This window comes from Branchiostoma lanceolatum, chromosome 3 (genome assembly GCF_035083965.1).
Source record: "Branchiostoma lanceolatum isolate klBraLanc5 chromosome 3, klBraLanc5.hap2, whole genome shotgun sequence".
In the NCBI taxonomy this organism is placed as follows: Eukaryota; Metazoa; Chordata; class Leptocardii; order Amphioxiformes; family Branchiostomatidae; genus Branchiostoma; species Branchiostoma lanceolatum.
This window is the reverse complement of record NC_089724.1, coordinates 22,773,184-22,798,201: the sequence shown is the minus strand read 5'-3', so window position 1 is coordinate 22,798,201 and position 25,018 is coordinate 22,773,184. Positions and strand designations below refer to the sequence as shown.

General features: G+C 41.4%; 4 protein-coding genes and 1 long non-coding RNA gene across 6 annotated transcripts in view; 4 read left to right on the top strand and 1 right to left on the bottom strand.

Annotated features, from left to right (window-relative positions):
• Positions 1-8,662, bottom strand: part of LOC136431073 (kinase non-catalytic C-lobe domain-containing protein 1-like) — a 68,801-nt gene extending 60,139 nt beyond the window's left edge. For both annotated transcript variants that reach the window (XM_066422283.1, XM_066422284.1), the window contains exons 1-2: positions 8,348-8,662; positions 6,575-7,276 (exon numbers count right to left, since the gene is read on the bottom strand). In XM_066422283.1, the coding sequence (XP_066278380.1) occupies positions 6,575-6,833 (259 nt within the window). In that variant the 5' untranslated portion in view covers positions 6,834-7,276; positions 8,348-8,662. The remainder of the gene's footprint in view (positions 1-6,574; positions 7,277-8,347) is intronic.
• Positions 8,663-9,275: 613 nt separating this feature from the next.
• Positions 9,276-12,362, top strand: LOC136431081 (uncharacterized). Its single transcript, XM_066422306.1, has 6 exons — positions 9,276-9,767; positions 9,940-10,028; positions 10,132-10,315; positions 10,505-10,616; positions 10,973-11,342; positions 11,502-12,362. The coding sequence occupies exons 1-6, from the start codon at positions 9,561-9,563 to the stop codon at positions 11,908-11,910; spliced, it is 1,371 nt and encodes a 456-aa protein (XP_066278403.1). The 5' UTR covers positions 9,276-9,560; the 3' UTR covers positions 11,911-12,362.
• An 807-nt stretch (positions 12,363-13,169) lies between these two features.
• Positions 13,170-13,874, top strand: LOC136431090 (uncharacterized). The gene is made up of 2 exons (XR_010754983.1): positions 13,170-13,274; positions 13,819-13,874. It is a non-coding gene; the product is annotated as an uncharacterized lncRNA (long non-coding RNA).
• LOC136429442 (proliferating cell nuclear antigen-like) lies at positions 13,872-19,238 on the top strand. Its single transcript, XM_066419273.1, has 10 exons — positions 13,872-13,883; positions 14,112-14,159; positions 15,975-16,074; positions 16,428-16,557; positions 17,058-17,179; positions 17,316-17,383; positions 17,685-17,762; positions 18,087-18,194; positions 18,365-18,491; positions 18,942-19,238. The coding sequence occupies exons 1-10, from the start codon at positions 13,872-13,874 to the stop codon at positions 19,025-19,027; spliced, it is 879 nt and encodes a 292-aa protein (XP_066275370.1). The 3' UTR covers positions 19,028-19,238.
• Positions 19,239-20,465: 1,227 nt separating this feature from the next.
• On the top strand, positions 20,466-24,920 carry LOC136431080 (putative ammonium transporter sll1017). Its single transcript, XM_066422305.1, has 8 exons — positions 20,466-20,852; positions 21,339-21,655; positions 21,990-22,131; positions 22,393-22,616; positions 22,783-22,924; positions 23,332-23,511; positions 23,768-23,908; positions 24,370-24,920. Exons 1-8 carry the CDS (start codon positions 20,627-20,629, stop codon positions 24,489-24,491), a joined length of 1,494 nt encoding a protein of 497 aa, XP_066278402.1. The 5' UTR covers positions 20,466-20,626; the 3' UTR covers positions 24,492-24,920.
• Positions 24,921-25,018: the final 98 nt, after the last annotated feature.

Genomic DNA, 25,018 nt, shown 5'->3' with positions numbered 1-25,018 from the left:
TATGAGTACAAAGGAATACTTTTTACTGTCACTTCTCTTCCTTCTTCATTAATCAAGAAAAGTTTTTTTTACATCTTTTTTTGATAAATGAGAAAAGAAAGAAACTTTATACCTTACAAACCTCAGGCCATTAACATAGTCATGGTGAACAGTTGAAGTGCAAAGTTATAAGAGATGTAAGAAAATGCAGTACAAAATCATGAGCAAGAAAGAAACCAGAAAACTGGTTTTGAAGGTTTGCAGATTTTCAAGACGCATGTATGCATAAGTACATATACATGTAGTACCGTATCACTTAGACTAACACCTGTAAATGCACCTGTACCTGTCATTTTTTCTTCCACATCTGTATGTACATGTAGTGTTTGCCCTTTTGCTTGTATGAGACAGATTCACTAATATGTTATACTGCCAATCTTGCGGCATGCATGTAAAAAGCAAGCCTACAGCAAAGTTTCAGTAATTAGCAGACTTGGCGATAAAGGCCCGACTGTAAATTACCAGATCAACCTGCCAGGCAAAGGTAAGTAGGCTAGCAATCTTCTCATTCATCCTGGGGCTGTACCTGCCAGTAATGGTGTGCCAGGAAACAGAGTTTTACAGCCGGCACGGTAAAGCTGCAGGATTGTGGACACACGTCACATGGAAGGATCAACATCTTAGGGCACAGAATACTCACCTGTAACATGCAATCTGCAGGAGAAAAAGTGACATAAGTCGCCATTAAAGAAGATGGAAACTTCCAGCCCTGTAGGCCGAAAAGTCTGAGGATGTCTGCAACTGCCATGAATCTCCATCTGACTCAAACTCCAGGATGTTGCACATTCATTCCAAGTAAAAGATTTTCCATAGCATATTAGAAGATGTATGGAGTAACATCGGGAACTAAATCATACATTATCAAGTTTTTGGGCTTGCTTTGCCTTGAAATTTGTTTATATCTTCCATGCCCTTGACACTGCCTCCATCCCCCACAACAGAGTGCTAGTACTAGTACTAGTAGGGTATTGGCTTTGTGACCAAACAGAAAGTAATAACAGTCAAGTTGAAAGGTTTTCTCAATGTCATCTATCACCCTTGGCACTCCTATCTATATTGGTCGGTAATCCAATAAGTATGCCCTCGCATCAAGTAAACTGAGTCAATAAGGTGAGGAGGGAACAAACAATATCTATCATGATGTTACTAAATACCACTTTGAACATACATGTATTATACTTACATTTATAATCATTGGTTACACTAGAGACGATCATTAACACTTTGTTCTGAGTAATACTAATATAACACAAAGTGCATATAATTCTCTACAGGTTCTTTTTCAAATGGTAGTTGTCTATTTATATTCTACACTTGTAACCAGTTGTTTTTATGCCCCTGGTAGGAGGATGTACTGATATCGATAAAGTTGTAATAAATGATAAGGTATTCACTAGCTTGTGAAAATGTATTACAATGTCAGATGAATTTCATGCGTGCCTAAAGATGAGTCGCTATTACCATAATTCAAACCACGAGTCATGACATGATGTAGCGAGGCGAGTCTTCTTTTATTTCTCTGTGTGCATTATTTTTCTGTCATTTCTCCGAGCCTGCTTGGTAATGCTGGGGAGCATTCCAATCTATGAAAAGCAATTCTCAGACTTAAAAGAAATCATGCCTGCCAAAAACCATAGAAACAAAAAAAAATAAATGAGTTAACAGGGATGTATTCTAAGACTGCCATCTTGCCCTGTCAAACTAATTTCTTATTCCATATTCCTGGTCTCAAAGGCCTGTCTTCTTGGTGCATTTTATTGCAGGTTAGCTACCAATCCCTGGAGGCCTGAGAGACTTGTACTACATCAAACAGATGACCCTGCCATGCCTACATCTCTTAAGTGATGGATTGACAACCTTTCCTGCAAAATCTTTTTTTTTCAAGAGCCCAGCAACCAAGTTAGAATTTGAAACCGACACAAGAATGCATTACTGCAATGTAAGTGGCAGGCTTACACTATCTAGTAATTAAATACCAGATGAATTTTTCCCATAATCAGTCGGCTTGTTCCTGCAAGAAACATTACCATGACAAGATGCATGTTCCAACATGACATTTCTGGCTACTTATGGATTCAATTTTACGAGGCAGCTTATTCAAACTGAGAGATATCACAAAGCCATTAATCAATCAATATATACATTACCAAATTAACATATGACATGCCCGCAATATTAATAAGTGGGCTAGGGCGTGGAGATTAGAATTCTTCAACAATTATGAACTGATGGCGATGCAGCTAATTAGATTCCAGCTTTGATGAATTGACAGGGGATATAGAATTAATTATCTCCTAACTCTCCCTCAAGGGGCCTGCATAATTACAATTAACTACAATAACAAATTACTGTAAATCTTGAAATGTTCGCTGTGGTTTTATTTCCGTGTTTTTAGGCTGCGAATCATAACACCGTGAATATGTGTTTTATTGTACTACAAAATTGCTTCAACCCCAAACTTCAAATCCCATGAAAACCTCTTTTCCTGCTAAATAAAACCACTGCAAAAGTAAATGCATTTACATATGTAGTACTACTCTTCTTCTTCCATATTGGAAAACTTCATACATCCGTGCACGTCCATACCCAATGCATAATTTGGAGCAATCGCTTAAGTTGATCAAGGATATCCAATGAAATATTCCATGTCATGGAAAAATGGGTCATCAAATTGCCAATATACTTTATGCGACAGCAACCCCCCTGAGGATACATACTGGCAAATGTAGAACAGAAAGCTGGGCAACAAAATTCTGTTGCTTAGTCGGAGCAGGTTTTATGATTGATGTCAAAGATTTTTTTGCAATGATTTAATGAAAATTGTCAAATTTTTAAAAAATCACGATATTAATAGTATAATTTGATTATTCTTCCTCAGAGGTTCAATTTCTACCTGTGTCCACCATAGAAGCATACTGCAGATGAGGGCAACATGGCTTTTATTCCTCCAAAGCAGAGCAATTGGAAACTGTGTTTACACAACTAATGAACTTTCATACTTTTACAGGGTGACAGGTTACTTCTGCTGGTGCAAGATCAATATGTCGATGCCTGAGTCATAGGTCAACGACCTAGTTTCTCCATTTTTTGTGTAACCTTATTTTTTGCATAAAGACCTATCAATGAACAATGGCTTTTAGTTGCCATTGAACAATACTATACTACAAAATAGGATAATTAGCAACCTCCATATAAAAGTACTTTAATGAACTCAGGACTGGTTATTGAATTCACTTTTACTTATTGAATAGTGATAAATAGTCTGTCATGTACACAATGTATGTAACCTTCATACTCCCAGCTTTTGCCAAAGGTGAGAATTAATGGAGTACGAAGCTTCATCTTATGCAAATTAGCGTCACAGCTGCGATGGGACATGAATAGGCCAGCTGCGACCATTGTGGGGCTGAATAGTGCCCAGACAATTCACCTGGGGACTTCTGCAAATACCTGTGGTCATAGCAAGGCACACCTGTAACCAGTGAAAACATGTGTAGCACTCTCCATTTCCATTGGGAAATTCTATTTTTCTCTTGCCTCTTTTTTTCTCTCAAGGCAAAAAGCCATTTTCATGACTTCTTTTAGATAAGAATTATTGACATAGGTGTCTGAAAGAATTTGCAAATGGCTTTGACCGTGAGAAGAGAAGAACCAAATCAGCAAAACTGGTATACTCAGATTAAATTGGACCTGTCACTACCCTGAAATTGATGGTACAAATGTACATGTGTATATGACATTATCTGATATACTATCTGTATTTACATTTTCACCCTTACACCCTATGCCCTTCCTAGCTTGGCCCTAACACAGGCGGCATGACAAGGAAGCCATCTGATACTAACTTCGTATTAGTTATGGGGTTAGGCAGCAGGGAGGAGGTTAAACAAAGTACATAATCCCTGTATACTGTCAAACTAGACAAGCCTGAGCCTGAACAAATACCAGACCTACATGTGCTATATGCCACCAGGGAACTGGAACTTCAGCATTCGGAGGGAAATTTTGATGACATCCAACTATGTCCTGAAATGATATAGATTTTATCAATTCTTATCTTCAGCTTTCCTTTTCATGATAATTTTTGCCTCAGGACATGCAAGGTTCTACAAGATACATGATATGCTCCCATAAGGTCACCATAAGTAACTTGGAAAAAGTGTTTGACTCATGAACAAGATAGAACACCCCCCTATTTACCATTCACGACATATTCAACAAGCAAAACAAAACATGCAAATAAATCTTCCAGGTTGTTTTACTAGTAATACATTACGTTATTTCCTGGCCATTATCCACACCCAGTTTTCTTTCTCCTAAAAAAGCCCCTTGCAAATCTGGGAAATCATGACAAAATCTTCTTTCTACCAAAAGAATAGTTTTTGCTTTCAATTAGAGCTTGTAGTCTTATTCTAAATCTCAATAGTGACTAGTTGTTGACATGGAAATTCAGCTAGTGACAGTTGCCAGGGGCAACAGCACCCTTTCTGTTGATAATCTCCATGGCAACAGGCCTGGGCAGGAAGAGGCCTTGAGGACAACAAACCAGCACATGAAAAGCTGAAGTTTGGAGGGGAAAGGGAAACAGTTTTGGTGGCATGATGGCAATTCTCTGTCTTTAGATCAGAATATACTTTTCTAAGATGCGAGGACTGTCTGCTATATATGTATGTAAACAGCATGTCTGGACTATAACAATTGCAGTTACTGTGGTGTCCTCAAAGAAATAGATCCAAAAAAAGTTGATGCAAAATGCAAATAGATATCAGTTAAAAATGTCTGTCAATTGAAGACAGAAAACAAAAAGTCACATCAACATTCTCAGACTCCGTCCATGCTCCTTTTCTTACCTACCATGAATGTCTTTAGACAAATAGTCAAAATTCCTTACAATTTTAATCACAGTAATTTAAATTCCAATGTATACCTTTCAGTCAAAAATGCATCGAAATTACTGGACTGCATAAAATGTCATGCTTTAAGAATCAACAGCATTCAAAAGTTTCCCACAAACGTCAAAAATCCAGCAGTACCTCAAGGGACCAAATGACCCCAATTTGACCCAGACATCTATATATAAATCTCTAGGTCACGTAGGTGTGTCCCTTGTTTCATGCCCAACCTAATCCTGGGCTTGGGTGGCTCTAGGCTCTACAGAGTGTATATATGCACATGCTGTGCGCTGTGGTTTTGAAGCATTAAAGCTTTCAATCAGAACCAGCCATGAGTAGAATTAGTTCCAGAGTCACCACTTCATGACCACACCTCTCAACTGTTAGCACCTAGGATTGCCCAAACACAGGCTTCACCACCATTCAACATCACAAACACCTGGGTTATATTGCTTATACTTACACAGCAAAATCAAATACTTACACATACATCATTTCTATTCATTATCATTCCTTCAAGTACTCAGTCAGCGTTCTTTAAATACTGTTTTAGCATCATTCTCTGGTGAAATAGTGCAGTGGCACATTTTCCCCCATTACCTTGTCCTGAAAAATCCTCTTAAAGTCCTTGCAGTAATCTGCACTTAACAGGTTTGTTTTTACGCAAGCCAGCAACAATAGCCACAACAGGCTTTCACTTGTGGGTGGCACAATGTCTACAGTGGGTACGTGAGAAAGCCCCAACATGAGAGATTGCGAATAAAGAGAGGATACATAATAGCAGTCAAAACAAAAACAGTACCTCTAAATTTCATAAGGGGGAAAACTTAACACTACAAATCAAAAGCCCTGGTAACTGATACAACTTGATGGTAACACGATCTAATAATATATGTAGTATATGTTCTTGGCATGAAAGCAAGCAACATTTACAGCTTTGGGCAGCTTTGAAATCCCTTTCAGCATTCCTGGCAGTTTGAAAGGAAATGAAATCACTCAACAGCTTTTTTAGGCAACAGCTCTCTAAATTTTTCACAATCCATACCAAGGTTTTGATTTATGAGGCAGAACAAGGAAGGAGCAGTGCTAGTACTGCTAGAGTGGCAGACACAGTCTGTCATGTTTTGTACCTGATCATTTGTGGCAGTGGTTACTTAGTACATCTATGGTCTACCTGCCTCCTCCAGAGTGTGCAAATATACATTTGTATATACTACAATCTTTGTTTCTTGTCTAAAGAAGGTTGTGTTGTCTTAGGACCTCACTTGAACAGACAGCTACAATACAATTATACATGGCTTCTTCACACCTGAACAGGTGTACAGAACTAACACTTACCACCCTCATTAACTTTTTATCTTGAGATAACATAAAGCACAAATACTAGAAGTACAGATTACTACATCATTGGTCCAGCTTTAGGGACAAGCTGGACTGGGGCACTGTCATTTTATAAAACATCACTACTGGGACAGTGTCATTCATTGTAATACCATTGTATTTCAAACCAGGACAGTGTCACTGTATACAAAAGGGATGAAGTGAAATATGACCGGACATTGAGCACACTGACTGCACAACTCAATTTTCCCATTAGAAAAATGACCCTCCATCACAATATTCCAATTAGTAAAGTGACCTACCGTCCAGAATATCCATGAAGCAGACGTTTCCGGCAGCATTGAAGGCGAGCGTTTCCGGGGTGATGCAGAGCGTCTGGAACAAGTCCGACATCTCGATGCTGCGTAGCGCCATGCACGTCTCTCTGCAGATGGCCCATAATTCCTGCTCCGACAAACATTCGTCCCGTAGCGCCAAGATATCAGCCATTGACACATTCTCCTCATCCTCCAGAAGGGTGGGGAGGATATCGTACTCGTAGTCGTCAAACATTCCTGCCATGGTGGGCTCCAAGTTCAGAATCAGACGAAGTTGAAATCTCCTCCCTTTGTGTTATGTGTTAACATGTGCTTTGTACACTTACTTAGTCACGCTTTTCTGTCAGCCATGAAAACAGAACAGACATGACTCTGCCACGTTTTATTCTTTTCTTCAAGACATGGCTTTGAAAGCATTTTAAGTTAGCATCCACAGTCCACACCTTGTATTCAGTCTTACATATTGGCTTTTTCTGTCCACTTGGGTTGACCAGTTCCCACTGTGTGCGGCGTTGTGTACTGCAGGTTGATCAATGTAAACTTCTTTCATTATCTATGGTCGCCGCAAACATTCTTGAGTTTCATATTCAGTCCACCTGGTCCGTGACACTCCGCTTGGCTTGGGTTGCATACCTCAGATGACCACATGTGACCTCGCCTTCAGACTAATACACCGGTCCAGCACACCTGTAGTGTTATAAGGGGGAAATAGTTAGAGACATCAAAATATGCATAATGGCACATTTAAGCGCAAACAAAGACATTTACATAGATTTTTGAGATAGATATGGATTATGACTCAGGCTGCTACCTTTTGTTTGGCATTTTGGTTCAGGTGACACACTTGTAACTCAAACTTGCACCTGACAAAAACATTAGGTGATAGAATGCACTTGTGAGGGGAATCATTGAACTCTTCTGCGAAAAATTCAAAAGTAGCACTACAGCTAAGTTTAAAAGTCTTGTATCCACAATACAAGCTTCCTTGGTTATCACAAGTTTGTTCGAGTCAACTTCTTTCTGAAAAAGATTCCCATTAATGACTTATGATAATGACTCTCCTAGCATGGGCCATGTATTTCCAAAAACAATGTTGGGCCAATTTACTGTTTACATTTCAAGCCAACTATAAAGTTAACAAGTATGTGTATGCCTGAACATGCAGGGGTCAGCTGGTAATAACTAACTCACTAACCAACACACCGGTCACCTGGTGACAGGACGTATTGGCCATGCACTAGCTTTGAAGGAGATCACGTCACCTTGTTGGAGTGTTGAAATGTTCATCCTAATTCTTGTGATTTCTCCTAAATCTTTCAACTCGTTCGTGCTCATGAAGTATAAAATGACTTGCGAACGAGGGCTTATGTTTTGTTGCAGACGAAATTTTGGTGCCCAGCCCGTCTTGCTTTAGTAATCCTGTCTTGGCCATTTTTATTGCCCAGCTGTCATTACGAAAACTTAAGGCAGATGTGAATGAGACTGCCAAAATGCTGCATTTCTGAGCAAACATCCGTAGATCTAAGGCATAAGTGTCATAGAAGTGACAGTATGAAGTATAATTCATGGTCCATAGTTGCGGCGTTGCAGACGACTTCACGTTGTTATGAATATGATACTCTGCAGACGACTAGCTGTTCCCAACCCAACCGTGCGATATCAGGTCAGGCCTGCCTCGCTAATCACACCAACGATCTATAAACAACCTATACTACTACTTACATAAATATATGCTAAAATGAAGCGTCAAACACTCACCTCATTATCCGTTAAAGCTGTTTTTGTCGGGGATTCTTAAAATATTAGCAAGTCAGCCTCGCGCGCTTTGACTTGTACGGCACTGGTAACTACGGCGTCTTGTTCTGTGTTGTTACGCCCGTTTCTGTCCAATAGACGGCACCAGGAAATGGAGACGCATTCACACACCGCCTATACGGCCTGGAGTGCAAAGAAAGGTGAGGAAAAGTGTTCTTGTCGCATGGTATGCCGGCAGAATTCCTCGGCCGAGCGCGAGCAAACTTGAATCGCGGCGGTTGTGTACACAGGAAGTCCGGCCTGCCGAGCTAGCGGGGAACCGGACACCCGCCGCATTGTGGGTACCAGGAGGGTGTGGAAGGGAGATTGATAGCTGTTTTGAGATTACTAGTAATTCATATCAGTGCCGCACTCTCTTATGAAAACCCCCACTTTGTAAGTTTTATCTTTCCAAATTCTCTTATAAATTTTACTAGTAGCTCAAACGCTTTCCACAAAATACGATCCCAAATATGATATAAATATTCAATTTGAAGTTTCTAACAGACAACCTTTACTTGACCAAGGACATATCCTTGCCTCGACCAATAGACATAACGTTATAACTAAGAGAGGATTTTATATTGTGTTTGATATTTTTGATAATACAAGCCTTACTGACGAGAGGTAAACTCAATTTTCCAATTCGGTAAAACTGAATCAAGTTTACTGATGATTCTAGAAAAATGCAATACTTTTTAGTTCCGCTAGACGACTCTTCAACTTGAGTCACAACCAGTGGGACGTGTCTCTTAGGGTCGACGGCGTCTTGCATACATGTTTCTTGCGTACTTGTCTTGGAAAGCACTTGTAGAAAAGTCAGTGAGGCTGTCATACGACTGGAAAGACATAAGTAACGATACCAGAACCGATAACGTTAAGATATTCCCCATTCTCACACACGTTGCTGTTGGCGTTACTAATTAAATGGCGTCATGTAACCATTGAAGTAACATTCAAGATAACAGTTCTGAAAACTCGTGCCATATGGCCACTAGTGTTCCAGCGCCTTGCAAAGTGAACGCATTTCGGAACAAAACCCAAAGAAAGTCACTCAGGACCAAAAAGTGGATACAACAAATAGAGAACTAACTTAATTCGAACGATCGAATTCGAATTAAGAACCGAAAGGGTTCTTTCATTCTCCATTTTGCCACACGGAGCTGTAGCGATAGGAATGGCGGATGTGTCTTGGGCAAGCCAGCGCCCTCATCATGCGCGGACCAGTAGTGCGAGTCACGCGGCTGAGGCGGACCACTGCTATGTCGGCACTCCCGACGTAAGGTTTACTCGGGACAAGGATCGGCATAGCAACAGAAAGTCCTACATCACGCCAAAACAATGCAAATCTTCAAGAAAATTCCACACTCCAAGGTCACTTCAGGTAAAGAATGACAGTTTGAAGGTCGCAGGTGTGAAACCCCTTTTTCTGAATCATTTGGTCGAGAAAAACCGAAATGATATGATTATGCAATACATGAAAAATTGGATCGAAGTGCGACATGTAAAACAATTGTTGTGTTGAACCATGACGCTCTTTATTACTCCCGATGCAGCTGAAGTTAGCGGACATTTACGAAGGCATCGGCGTTGTTGACAACTTCCCCAACAAGCTCAAGAAACTAGTGGACAGTCCCGACTACAGGTTTGTAACACTTGATATAAAAGTGGGTGAATTAAGTCATACACTGCTCGTCTTTTTCTCAACCATACTTTTAGACTAAGCGTCTTCTTTCTTCATCATCTAGTTCCATCGTCTGGGATCAGGAGGGTAAAGGTGTCGTCATTACGGAAGTGGAATTTCGTGATGAAGTTCTGAATGAAACTTGTCACGTGTTCGAAACAACGAGCTTCAAGAGCTTCGTGAGGCAGCTGAACTTGTACGGCTTCCGGAAGAACGTTCCCGGCTGTGACAGGTCAAACAATAAGGAGGTGAGATCGGTAGAAAATGTAAATTGAGAAAATAGGGGATGAGAGTACAAATGAATGAAACCAGGCTACTCAGAAATCAGAGGAAGTCGATCGTGATTAACATATATTCTAAGGAAGACAGACACTTCAATGATAACGTAAAGATTGACGTCTTGTGAATATTCTGCTGACTCGTGTTTCCTTCTGCAGGTGCACACCTTCTACCACAGGTGGTTCACTAGAGACAACACCGTCCTGTCCATGGTTGTGCGCAGGAAGAACACCAAGACGTCCCCTCAGGACAACTCATTCGTCTCGATCGGTAGGACCCGGCGCATGGCGCAGGACCAAACTATCCGTTTTGTACATGTAGATGTCAGCAATGCCATGTGGATAATGTTTCAATCAATTTTGAAACACACTCAAGATATAATATTTGAAAAGACTGCTCTTGCTATTGATTTGTTACACAACATAGAAACTCTATGCTTTACGAAATGCTTGATTTCTCATTGTTGGAGCTGTTTAAATGACATTCGCTTACGGTAAGCGATTGCACCTTTATGTGATCATCAATATCCGACAATAGAAACTTTCAATAAACTTGTCGGTTCTTTCATCACACATCCTTTAGTTTGTAACAGTTCTTTCTTGCCCTGTCTAAAACCCTGCCTTTAGATACGCCTTCGAGTAGAAGCTTTCATCGTGAACAAGAAGTTTCACCTGAATATGAGAATGACCAGCCTACGCCGATCTACCGCGAGGACATGTGCCTTCCCTCCATGTCCCGTCACTATCTGCCCATCTGGTCCCCCGTGGCGGACCGTTTCCACCGTTATTCAGCAGCGACATCTACTGGAAAGCCTCGAAACACCAAGCGCACTCCCCTCGGCCGGCTGGACACGAATGCCTGGGTTTCACAATATGCCAACCAGCCCCCATGCCTACCTCCACGCCGTCTGTCGAAGTCTGCTGCTCTTCTCCAAAGCTGGTCTTGTGGAGAGGCAGACAGGGACGGCCGCCTAGCGGACAAACTTTACTTCAACAGGTACAGCAAATGTCTAGTACATCTACTCATATTGAGAAGATAATGAGTTTGCTGATATACTAAATAATGATTACCGTATGCTAGGAAATTCCAATCAATTTTTTGCCGACTGTCAACCGTTTTATTCTTGTTTTATTCAAATTTTTGTTTACCCGACAGTCTCAGCGCTGATGCCAAGCCCGACTTCCACTGGCCATCTAATGTCTTCAGTTTTGAAGTAGGACGCAATGGTGACGTCGAAGACGTCTACTCAACGTCGTTCCTAAGCAACGACAGTGACGTCAACCAAGCCAATGTTGCCTTTGCTCTAGCGTCAGACGAAAGCCTCCTGAGTGAAACCAGCTTCTTAAACTCCAGTGGTGAGATATCTCCGTGCTATCAGCAACCCCACCCTCTACCAGGGGCGGATTACGTCATACCTGCGACCTTAGGTGACCCCGAGTCTATCGTGCGGGAAGTGCTGGTGACACTGCCCATGCCCGAAGTCACCGACGATCAAGACAAGGCGCATGCGTGGCTGGTCTCAAAGGCACGAGAGACCTTAGAGGAAATGGCTGACGCCTTATAATGATATGGCATCATTCTTATAAAACTCAACTTGCCAGAAAAAACAGCATTTAAAAGGATAAGATGGTAGTGTTGAGACGGAGTCGAAGAGAAGAACTAACTTATTGCTTCAGCTTCGTATGGATACGTTATATGGTTGTACTGAAGCTGAACAGTAAATATTCCTACTATCACTATCAGCTTTCCAATGTCTAGAGGAAATACTGTATGAAACTGATCTTCCTCCTTGAACTAAGGCGATCACTGCCTTGATAGCGTAATACTTGATCATATATAATACACGTGTATTTCAAAATTTAATATTATGATATGATATGATAGAATGTAATATAATGTAATGTAATGTAATATAAAACAATACAATACAATATAACATTATATAAAGTGATATGCTATGACATGAAGTTCGGATTAACTGCTTGATTCATAGAACATTAAACAGAACAGCTGTAACTCGTGTCATTAGTGCTTTTTCTTGTGGTTCTTATATATTAAGTGCTACTGATCTCCATGTCCCCATTGGTCATTTGTAACAAACGTTCCATTTGTCATTCCTAAATGTGGGGGTTGAGGGATGAAATCTGGCATTGTTGAAATAAGACTACCATTGGTAGCAACATGCAACAGATGTCCGATATTATTGATTTGGGAGGAAACGTCACGTAGACTCATGTTAATGAGAACACAGTAAAAGACAACTGCCCTGTAAGCAGAGACATCAACATCTTGGTCCTGAGTAGATAAAGCAGTGGCTGGAAGAGCGCTGAGTTTTGTTAGACAAAAAGGAAGCGCAAGTTACCAGGTAAGAACTGAAAAACTGTACAATTAGATCTTTACCGTTACCGCACACAGTTTTAAAGTGAATAACAACCTATTTCCAACTGACTCAACTCTCTACAACTGTTTCGGTCTAGTGTTAAAACTTAAAAGCGAGATCTGACCAACCCAACGAAGACTCTTAAGTATAAGTTAACTTAACTTAAGAATACCAGATACAACTGTTTTTCCCTCATAACCAGATGTGGTTTCAAACTTAGATTCAGCCACGGGAGATGGTAAAAAGACGGAATTTTATCTCGTAGAGAACACGTATAGAAGGCGGTCTCAAAATGTATTTGGCCTTTGCTTGTAGTCCCATTCTCCATATGAGTTTGAATCCCCCATACGGCTGAATTCTAATGCGGTAACAAAACCAATTATTTTCAACATATAAGTCGACTTCACCCGGCAGCCAGTATTTCAACCTAGGCCTGAACTTTTCTACTTGCTCCGTCAGAAGCGTTGCAAAGATGGCCGGATGGAGAGGCTCCCTCATTGCCGCCACTCTGCTGGTGCTGACCGTCATCGATCCTGCCACGCCAGATGGTGAATACGGCACGCACTTCTTTCTAACCTCCAAGCAGATCTATAGGTTGCATGAAGACCGTATCAAACTGGCAGAGGAAGTACGTTTGCATTACAAGCTCCTTCTTCCAGTTGGATACGGTCTTTGCAATCCATTGGGTCTTGTTGTAGACTACTTCTTCCTATTCTACTTCGGATGGACTAAAAGCTGCTTATGGCTGTATACATGAAGCGAGTCGGTACAAACATTTGTGAATAAAGAAGAGGAACATTTGATTAACATTGACGGTGAAAACATTTGTGAATAAAGAAGAATTATTCTAATTATGTAAAGACAACCGGACAAGTGTACGTAAGGCAGATGGCGTAGCGGTGTAGCTGTGTAAATTCTACTTCAATCTAGAAAAGGTCCGTGACTTATAACAATTTTAGTCGCGACTTGTGATATGAATAAATGTCATTTCTGTGTATGTTAGAATACACAGCTTATGCTTCAATGGCTCCTTTTGGGGGTATGCATTTTATTCATACATAGCCATTGGTGTGACGCACTTTCTCCTCACAGACATGTCCGGCCGATCCGACCTCATGAACTTGATGAAGACTATCATGGATAACATGGTGGGTATTGTGAACACTCGTCAAATTAAAGTTTCTTTCGAAACAGGTACAGGTGTTCAGAAAAAAACTAAGGACCCAGTGTGCGCGGTTCATTTAACACTAAAGAAAACGTTCGTAAAATTCTATGATGCACATGATCCAAATACTTCATATCGGCGTTTCTTACTCTCTGTCTTTCATTTGAACCAGCAAACAGGAATTTCTAAGCTAGGTATTCATGTTTTTTCCGGTTCACAGAAAAAAGGGAAGGACCTTGGTGCGATCGAGAAGGACGCTTTTATGAAGGTACACAATGTATATACATTGTGCATATAAACTACGCACAAAAAGTTTGGAAACTTTACTTTGATTGATCATATTTCCATTGTTTTTTTTATCAATTTCAATGTATTATGTATCGTTGGAAAGCCTGTGTAATTTCCTTTCCTATGATACCCTACTCATTATAATTGCAATCTGATGGAGTGAGCACCAGGCCTGCTTACACGAGTGGGTTGTAGAAAAAAAGTGCCCAAATTTCCATAATAGTGTCAAACACCTAGCGCAGCGCCAAACCCATTAGTGGTGGTGTCGTCCAAATCGTGAATGGAACAGTGTGTGGTGAAATGTTATGTTCACAGCTACAGATAAGAGAAGGTTTACTTCGACTGTTGGATGGGTAAAAGAAAGTGTTGGGGCGGCGAGGAGAACCCTATGCTGACTGTTGCACAGATTGACTGACTGTTTGTTGGGGTCAGTGTTATAGTGTGAGGCAGTACAACGCTAACTGCCAGCGGAAAAAACAGGCTAATCATCCTAAGCAACTTCGATGTGTCGATAAAGAGACAGCTTCCTCCATCCAGTCACATTTCCAAGATCCTTACCTCTGCAATATGATTATGAGACTGGGTGCCATTCTGCAAGATGAAAGTGCACGTCCATACAGAATGAGAGTCATTTCAGACCACCTCCAGTATGCAGGAATACAGAGGATAGAATGCCCCTCCTGCAGCCCAGATCTCAACACAATTGAACACAGTCTCAGACTCTGTGATCACTGATCAGCTTGGGCGAGCTGTGCAAGCAGTTGTGATCAACAGAGCAACACTGGTCGACCTGCGACGACTCCTTGTGGAAGAATAGCCAGGGACCGCGTAACAAAACTGATGACAAGCATGAGGAGGATGTGCCGGGCTGTGGTGACAGCGCTTGGCGTGTGTACTCAGTATTAAGCCACCCTCATCATAACTGAGGCTCCTTTACGCATTTTTTCTTTGGATGAAGACTACACTTGGCTTTCATATTAATGTGTTTTGTTGATTCAAGTTCCATATTACCCTCGTACAAAAGCCACGTGCTACCAGCAGAAGACAAAATACTGAATTGAGCGTTTTACATTAGTAAGGTAATTTGGGCACTTTTTTTATGAAACTCGCTCGCATAAGCAGGTCTGGTGCTCGTTGTATTAATTTACAACAATAATAAGTTAAGTATCATGGGAAAGAAAATCACAAAAGCTTTTCAATGACATATAAATCATTGAAATTGCTCAAGAAACAACGGAGATATGATCGACCAAAGTTAAGTTTCCGAACTTTTTGTGCGTAGTTTATATTAGTCCAGGGGCATAGCTGGTAAAAGTCAGACCAATTGCGCAGATGTGTCTAAGAGTCCCAAATTGGATACACATGATGTTCACAATATTCTACACAAATCTGGATATAGATCCATCTCGATTTCTGCCCCGGAGCACTGTGGCGGCATCTTGAATTTACAATGTAGAACCCCCAAAATGTATAGACCACCCGTTCTAGTGTTCTGATGCATCGAAGAAGGATGTGGAACAAAATACCAAACATCAATATATGAAAATGGCTTCTATGAGCTTCTTGTCGCTATTCAAAATACACATAAAATGCAAATCAAAAGTCATGAAAATATTAAAGTCATCAAAATTCTAGTCGCGGTTTGAGCTACGCCAAAACAATGCGTTTACGTATCCGTATTAAAAAAAAAGCTATTGCGAGATGTGTGACCCTGCTAGTTTGCACCAAATACGTATATGTGATCTTCGGCCTGCTTTGATTGACGTCGATCTTCTCCATACATGCACGTCTTGAGGACTTGAAGACTTCAGCACTGTTCGCCGACCTGGATGTCACAGCTATCGATCGAGTTCTCATGACTGCAAAAGATTTCAACTCGGAAGCGATCTTGCGGTGTAAATGTCTTACTTCTTTCAACATGCTTTATTCCTGTGAATGTCTTAACCGTTTCAACAGACATGCTTGATAAATATTAATCCTTTCAAAATACGTGGTTGTGAAACTAACGGCTTTATAGCAAATCGAAAACGGAAAATCGTTTGATGATCCCGTTTTAAAAAGTTCATCACATAATGAGTAATCATTTGATTTCTTGTAAAGCACGGAAATCGAAGCGGAAATTTCTGCCAGCTACATGTACATTTTATCTCTCATTGCAAATCATCATCATATTTCTCCAAAACTCCACCATCATTTACTTCTTCTGAAAGAGTTATGTTGAGGATATTGTGATGTTTCAAACCGACAGGTGACGAAAATGCATTCGTCATGGAGACTAAAGACGTGCACGAGTCTATTTTCATGCAGGCTGCCTTGAAGGCACGGTACTCAGACATCCAGCACTGTGACGGCTTCCGCATGGGGGCGCACCTCGAAAAGTGAGATGGGAGTATATTCTAGCATTGTAAGGCATTGAGGAGGCCAATAAATTATCACTAAGAACATGTGAATTCTGTGACGATTTATATGTTGAAAATGAAATCCACTTTTTACTTGATTGTTCTTTATATAAAGATGGGCGGCAATCGTTGTTTAAGATAATAGAATTAGACAGGAAATGTACAAAAATGTCAAAGCAGGACACTTTTATATACCTAATGCCATGTAAGAACGAACATATAATAGACAAAGTATGTAGCATATCTCCAAATGTTTCAGAAAGAGAGAAGAAACTAATAGGTGGCCATCATTTAGTTTAGCAATAGCCCACAGTTTGCATGTTTTTTTATGTTTTTCATTTTAATGTTAGTGTAGCATTTCATCAACTTATGTTTTGCATTATGTTTCTTACAGGCCACATGTGGTCCTCTGTGCATTTAGCCCTTCTGGGCAGGAATATGCAATAAAGACTATTATTATAATGTTCTTTCCCCTCCAGCGTACGTAAGCTGTTCCCGGCAGACTACCACGTCTGTTCGTTCGCCACTTTCAATGTGACCCGTCAGAAGGAGGGTGGGAAGGACGGCCCGTACTCTATGGAGGTCTACGCAGACACATTGAGTAAGAACTTATCTGGTTTGTGACTTTCAAGGAAACTCGAAACAAATAAGAATTCAGAGATCTCATAGCTCCGTGATGTATCTCTAGGGCTTTTGTAAGTTCTTTTTTTGTTGGCTTATCTGGTCGTATTTTCTAGTTGGGCGCCTGAATGCTGTCGGTGACATGGACAAGATTGGAACAAGTCTGAAGGAAGTGGCCGTTCCGGTACGTTTACTGATCAAGGTTATCATGACCAATTAATTAGCCAAATATCAACCCAACATTAACGTGAAAGGGTGAATGAAAGTCTCCACTGGCCTTGACTGTAATGGCAATATCAGTGCACAGGTAAAACCTATGGAGTTTAGGTGGACCTCGGTAGGTCCTATGTGTTAATATGTACGTGTGGCCTTTTCACGGCAGGTCGTTCGTGGTACTTACATCGCGTTCATCAGATAGAACGAGTTTTATGTTTTCAGACCAAACTAAGTCATTCGTACCAGCTTGGTTTTCGTTTTTTTTCCAGCCTGAGAAGGAGGCATACAGCTGCGAGGTGACCATGACGGCGAAGATCTTCCGCACACTGATGCAACAAATCAACTGGGTGGGTTTTGTACACTTATCTCTATGTGTATGTATACGTGTGGGCGTATTGGTATCTGCATATCTCACTATCTCCTCGTTCCGTCGCTGCTCCTTCAAAACGCTGTAGGGACAGAAAAGAATTGATATCAAACCTATTAATGGAATGTTAGACAAAAGCAAATACATTTTACCGTAAAAGCGAGCGTCTATAATGACATCGCTGTGCACGAAATTTCGTTTTTCTCAAAGACGCTGAGTAGGTGATACTGAGCAGCCACGCTCCTATGATATAACGTTATCATCCATTTTTTCCAAATCTAAATATTGTTGCCCTTATTCCTAGTTGGGGAAGGATTTCACCATCTCCTGCACGCTGCAAGACATGAACTTCACCGTGACAGACAATGGAGGATCTCATTCCTTTCTGTTCAGGCACTCTCCCCGTATGGAGGTACGTACATAACGTTTCACAACATGTCCCCAGGAAAACAATCATACCAAGTCTATACACAGCGCGGAGAGACATGGTCATGAAATAACCAACGCTACACGTTTGCTCATTCTAGGCGGCACGTTTTATATTTGGTGTTTCTTGTTTTTGTTTTTTTTCCTTCTGTGAAGTTGGAGGCGTCCTTGACCGGTCATGTTCCGCCCCGGGGCTTTGTGACTTCTAAGGTGTACAGCAGCACTAGGGTAGAGGCGATCTCATCTACGGTCGCGCTGAGACTCGCGCCCACTGGGCCGTTGGGTAGGTTCAATGTGTCTATCAGACTCTCTATTAGACACCGCTAGACACATGATTTTTTATCCGTGAGATATTGTGTATGTGTGCGTATTTGTGTGAATGACATTCAGCACAAGGGACAGGTCTGTCTGTCTATGTGTGGATGGCATTCAGCGCTAGGGACATGTCTGTTTGCCTGTGTGGATGGCATTCAGCACTAAGGATATGTCTGTTTGTTTATGTGCCGATAGCATTCAGCATTAGGGACAGGTCTGTTTGCCTGTATCTGAATGGCTTTCAACACTAGAACTTGTGACATGTCTGCTTGCCTGTGTGTGGATGGCATTCAGCACTAGGGACAGGCCTGCTTGTGTGTAACGGTTATATTTGTGTGTGTGTGCGTGTGTTAATCAGTTATACTTAAACCTGCAGTCTAATTTGAGACATTTGTGTTCTGAAATATCACCCATACAGTTCTGCACTACCAGCTGAAGAAGGATGCCGACGGTCTGCTGGAGAACCACAGTCACATCACCTTCTTCATGGACAGCACACAGTAGAGACAAAACGGCCGGCGTTTTAGACGCAAAGCGCATCTCACGCAACACTTGTCACAATACTGATTTCTCAGTAACATAATGTTAAATCACCGTGGTTAAATTGACGTGTCGTGAGCGGTAAGCTTTCATTGCAGGAATTAATTCAATAAATGTTTCAGAATAAAGCATAATAAAGAAGTGGAGAGTGGCTCCATTAAAAGTGACTTCAAGATCTGCCGTGCGTGGTATCAGTTATTTAGTACAGAACTAAGCATAGCAAGGGGTTTTCCTGAACAGGTTAGTTAGTTGTAACGTTAATGGGTAGGTGTGTGTGTACGTGTGTGTGTGTACGTGTGTGTGTGTACGTGTGCGCGTGCGTGTTGTGACAACAGCAGGATAGAGGCAATGTTCGTGGATACGCGAAATTTCTCAGTAGCATGTGATACGAGCTGTCGATGATGGCAAACCCTATAACAGCTATCTAACAGTTACCACTAACGTTATAGCATTCAAAGTTTTGTCCCAGGTAAAAGTCGAAAGGCCATACTAACGTTTATCAACAGTTCCTCATGTTGACGCGAGTGCGACATGCTGTGTGCACCTAAAGAAAATGTCTACGTTAACGTTATAGACATCACTGATTTAAAGAGCGATTTGGCTATAAAATGTAAAACATTCTGCACAGATGAACAAATCCTCATTTTATCGACATTCATTACCACTACTTTTCAACATATTTGTTTCATCATTTCACATTTCTGACGTAACATGGTTATCAGCGCAGAAACAGTCCACACGCGACGCGCTTAGTTTGTAAAACCATCACAAAATGGACACCTCAAGAACGTAAACAAAAACTTGAAAGAACAATTTTGTTTGGGACTCTTTGGCCACGCTGAAAACGAGATCGAACACGAATCTATTCTATTCTACTCTGCAAAAAACAACAGCTGTGTGGCGCATGAAACGGTTTCTAGCATTCTCCCTGAATGGCACAATGTAATAGGATGGTGCTGATTCTGTTGCTCTGTAAACGAATGACCAGAGAATTGACTTTTTGTCGTCCTGGTGTTACATAAGTGTACCTAATCTTTTAAAAATCATGACATCGTCAAATTTGAAGCTTTCGAACACCTGCGTTTGAACTATGGAACCCAGGCGGCCCGTTCCATTTTTGAGCCGCGGGGGTGGGGTCAGGCGAGGTCAGGCGTAATGTTGCAACTTTCAACCGGCGTTTGGAAAGTTCTTCAAACTAATAGCTCAAGTTTTGCAGTTTTGATTAAATAGATGTTCTGAAAAACATTCAAATATAAGACTGATAAACTATCATATGAAAGCCAGAAAAACAAGGATTCATGTGTCAGGGTCAACTGAGGACAACTCAACTTCTTCCAAATATGGTATTGTTTTCTGCCATTTAAAAAGATTCGTCACAATCTAGATGCCATGTTTCCATGACGACAGCGTAGTCAACCGTTGTAAATAAGAACCCATTCGACAATTTTACCTTTATGCTCTTTGTGCTGTAACGGTTCAGATCTTGCCAAACAACCAACTTGAAATAGTATCCTTCATGTACTGAAAGGTTTCCTTTGACGGTCGGAGGGCTATTTTCCCACCATGGCGACACTTGAAACTCTTGACGGGCGGATGAACGCCACAGAGGCGGCAATCGAAGAGATCAGCGCTACGCTAGGTGTGTACTCCGTGAGCTTGGACACACTGCTACTCATCCTATGTGGCTGCCTCATCATGACCATGCAGGCAGGCTTCGCCCTGTTGGAAGTCGGCTCGGTCAAGGTCGCCAACGTCTACGCCATCCTGCTCAACAACGTCATGGACGTTTGTAAGTAGCATGTCTTCGCTGTAACATTTTTGAACAGCCTTTGACAAGTTCAATTATGAAACCTGTAGGTCGTTGACCTCGAATAGTCAGGGACAAATAAGTAATAATCTGGTCTCCTCTTTCTCTTGTTGCTGTTATGTGTCTTTTTTCAGATTTGGCCTCCTTGTTGAGGCAAGTTGCGTAAAAAAAGAAAATACTGGCAAAACTTCAAAATACAGAATAAAATAAAAGATAAAGCACAAGAGAACTTAAAATTATATGCACACTGCATGTCTATTAGACCTCAAAACTTTGGGGCAACACACCTCACACATCTCAGTGGGGCAGGATTAACAGGATTCATCATTATGTTCCATAGTTTGAGCAACATTTTACCATTGCAGATACGAGTATGATTTAAGAGCAGTATCATGCTGTATTGCATGTCCATCCCATGGTGTAACAATTTGTTACAACACCAACAGGGTTGTTGGCTTGTCTCCATAGGTGTTGGTACTGCAGGCTACTTCTTCTTTGGATATGGTGTGGCGTTTGGCCCAACAACTGGCGGATACATGGGTACAGTACACTTCGCCCTGAGCGACCTTGAGAACGATGACGCACTGACCTGGGTATTCTTCCAGTACTCATTTGCCGCCACCGCCACTGCTATCGTGTCTGGGGCTATGGTTGGTCGCGCCTCATACCACGGGTACCTGGTCTACTCTTTTATCATCACCGGCCTTGTGTACCCAACTGTTGTTCACTGGACGTGGAGTGGCTATGGCTGGCTCAACTCTGATTTGTATGGTCTTGCCTACCAGGTAAGCAACAAGGATTGTTGGCCTATCATTCAGTTGTTATCATGGCAAGTTGCCATGATAACAACTGAATGATAGAGGAAACATCAAAGAAAACTCTGCAACTCATGTGACTCAAATGTAGAGTGAAAGAACTGGTTCAGGTGTTATGGGTGAACTGGTCGGTGCTCCTTTTTTGATTAGATGTAAAATGTAATGGTATGATGACGTTTTTTTATTAGCGTTTATATTTTAACATTTAAAAAGTGGTGTGACTTAAAATTACAGAATTAATTTGAAATTTTTTTCACACATAGACTAACATGCCGAGGTATCATGCTCTTCATGAATTTCTCAGGACTTTGCCGGAAGTGGTGTGGTGCACGCTTGTGGAGGGACAGCTGCCCTAATGGGGGCCATTGTACTGGGCCGCAGAAAGTTGGCCAAGGATGTTGAAGACCATGCCATCTCCGAGTCTGCTCCAGCCCTGGTCACCTTGGGTAAGAAACGCACCAATCACCCATCCTGAATCTTTCCTGTAGATAGATAGAACCAGTCATGATTACTGATTCTGAAATGCTTTGGAGACTAATAGGAAGGCTTAGGAGGCATTTGGCAAATCCAAGTAACCAGATGCAGCCTCAGTCACCTTACACTGTATCAGCTTTGTAATTGTATAGGTTATGAGATGTTAGGTATAGTATTATAGAAACAAAGGTTTGATTGTTTTCTTTATTCGTGATGTACTTTGTTTTTCACAGGTTTCTTTATCCTGATGGTCGGATTCTTCGCCTTCAATGGTAGTTCGCAGGGTGCAATGTCTTCAGCTGGAGACTCTGGTGCGGTGGCCCGTGCAGTTATGAACACTGGGCTGGCCTGTGCATCCGGTGGTCTAGCCACCATTCTGTTTGAGCGCCTGGTTCACAAGAAGATCAATGACTACTATGTGCTGTGCATTGTGGTGAATGGATGCCTGGGAGGAACTGTAAGCTCATTTTGTATTCAGATGTGCCAATACAGTTAGTAAATGTACATGTTGCTCACAGGGTAGACTGTTTTAATTTGAGTATAGTCTTTTTTGATCAAGGACATGATTTTCTCAAGCCGCCTTGCCTATTCACAGTGAAAAAATGACCCTGTGTTTTGTCTAGGTGGCAGTCTGTGCTTCTGCCAATGTTGCGACTACTTATGGTGCTCTGATCATTGGATCCTCTGGTGCCATTATCCACTGCCTGTGGTCCATCAGCCTGCACAAGTTTACTTCCATTGAGGATCCTGTTGATGCCACTGCAGGTTAGACAATTGCTCTTATGTTGCAGACAATACAACAGTTACTTGGGCTTGGGACCCTTTTACATTACTTTGATCTGGCTATTGATTTATTGATAGGAATCATGCATGATACACAGTGTATGTGAGCCAGGGCAATTGGATCGTTCTAGAATGACTGAGATCTATTTGTGCAAATGTTGTCAATTGACATTGATACCGATCAAATGGTTGCCATATGGACCATATACTTATTCTCCAAGCAGAGGATTCGGTCAAGTGGGGTAGTAGTGGCCGGGTTTTTTTAGGTCTGCCTCCCGTAATGTTACGTAAAAAACCCCGGCCACTACTACCCCACTCGACTACAACCTCTGCTTGGAGAATACCATATACTGGCTGTGAACTCAATTGTACCTTGTATCTTCTCACAGTGCACCTCGCACCTGGAATATGGGGTGTTCTTCTTTGCCCCTTCATGGACAAGGACAATGGTATCTTTTACTGCGGCTATGCTGGACAGTACGATGCCTGGCATCAACTGGGAGTCAATCTGGCTGGACTTGTGGCCATCATTGCATTTACTGCTGTGATCACTTTCACCATCTTCACCAGTAAATATCCCGCTTGTCCCATTTTCCTTGAAATCTTGTTACTCTGTAAATTCTGTTGCTTGAGGCCTGTTTCACTGTTATAGTGCTGGTCTGATCAAGGTTGATGATTTTAACCTCCTTGGTCTGATCTTGGATTGGACTAACATCAAAAGTGTCTTTTGAGAAATTCAGGCTTATGGACAAAATACATACCTAATAAAAATATTCCTTGCTGCCTCTGCCTAATAACTGAAACCTTCTGCATGTCCCTTCCCAGTCCTTGACAAGGCTAAGCTGCTGCGGTCACACCAGGAGAAGCTTGAGCACGAGGAAGCCGTGCGGATTCACGAGCAGGAGCTGGCCCAGCATAGTCACCATGGCTTTTTCCATGATGTCTTCCATCATCATCATGAAGAGGGTAAGTACTGATATCCTATACCTACCCACACATTCTCAGCACACTGCTGTTATTATGAATTCTGTCACAATGTTGTATATAGATCGTCATGTTGGTCACATCTCAAATGGATGTCAAAACACACTGTCATTCTTCTGTGAAAGAGACAGTCCATATAATTGGGGTGGAAAATTGCATGACAAAACCAAAAAAAGATTGAACACCCCCAAAAAAGATGACGCATGAAACCCTGTGACCACCAACTGTGAAGTAAACCATGGCGCTTTAGGCATTGTCTGTCAGCAAAGATGCTGTACAAATGTATGTTGATGGGAACTGTGGAAAATGTACGCTTTTAAATGGTTCAGGGAATAATAAATAACACATCACACATCACTTTACAAGTACAATGTATCTAACAAAACCTTTTAGCCCTAGGCCCTGTCCACTAACTTTTCTTATTCTTTTGACTTCTTCTTAAGGTGAGCATGTGCAGACAGAGGCAAAGAGGAGTGTCTCCTCTGCATTTTCTGAGGCAAGAAGCCAGACTGATGTAGTCATCAGTGCCCAGGGAGCATCTATCATCAGGGACAGCATGGTGTAGATACTTCACCAGCACAGCTGGAACATCACGGCAGCATCTGAATATCACCTGCCTTCTCTTACTGCAACTTAACATCTCATTTTAATGCAACTCCTTCTCAGACAAGGCCTTTACTTGTTTAAGTCTAAAATAAATCCAAAACCTTGTGTTGGATAGGTTCCCATAGTTTCAACGTTTTATCCAAGTATGATAAACAAGTTACTGATTTTCATTTAATGTCATGCCAAAGGTACAATATAGATCAGATATACATTTTTGTTTCACCCATAGTTCACTCATATGATACATGTGTATGCTGATGTTGTTGTCCCAAATGCAGCTTTAAGTAAAGTCTAATATGTTGCAGATTAGAAAAGAAGCATTCATGATTCATCTGATACTATGAAATAAAATCTCAGTGCTGCTGCTGTTACAGCTCTGGTGTACAAACTTGTGTCTTCGCATGCTTGATTCTTGAAGTTGATACATGCAGCAAGGTCAGCTTTGACATTACCCCATAGGGTTCAGGAGAAGACATTGTGCTTTCT

What these genes read in the sequence shown, in the direction of transcription:
- LOC136431081 (XM_066422306.1), top strand. Translation starts at nt 9,561, where the DNA reads ATGGCGGATGTGTCTTGGGCAAGCCAGCGCCCTCATCATGCGCGGACC. An exon ending in GTGGACAGTCCCGACTACAG is followed by an intron (nt 10,029 to 10,131) that starts GTTTGTAACACT and finishes TTCATCATCTAG; the next exon opens with TTCCATCGTCTGGGATCAGG. An exon ending in GACAAACTTTACTTCAACAG is followed by an intron (nt 11,343 to 11,501) that starts GTACAGCAAATG and finishes TTTACCCGACAG; the next exon opens with TCTCAGCGCTGATGCCAAGC.
- LOC136429442 (XM_066419273.1), top strand. An exon ending in TGAAGGAAGTGGCCGTTCCG is followed by an intron (nt 17,384 to 17,684) that starts GTACGTTTACTG and finishes TTTTTTTTCCAG; the next exon opens with CCTGAGAAGGAGGCATACAG. An exon ending in CGCGCCCACTGGGCCGTTGG is followed by an intron (nt 18,492 to 18,941) that starts GTAGGTTCAATG and finishes TCACCCATACAG; the next exon opens with TTCTGCACTACCAGCTGAAG.
- LOC136431080 (XM_066422305.1), top strand. Translation starts at nt 20,627, where the DNA reads ATGGCGACACTTGAAACTCTTGACGGGCGGATGAACGCCACAGAGGCG. An exon ending in CAACAACGTCATGGACGTTT is followed by an intron (nt 20,853 to 21,338) that starts GTAAGTAGCATG and finishes TTGTCTCCATAG; the next exon opens with GTGTTGGTACTGCAGGCTAC. An exon ending in TCCAGCCCTGGTCACCTTGG is followed by an intron (nt 22,132 to 22,392) that starts GTAAGAAACGCA and finishes TGTTTTTCACAG; the next exon opens with GTTTCTTTATCCTGATGGTC.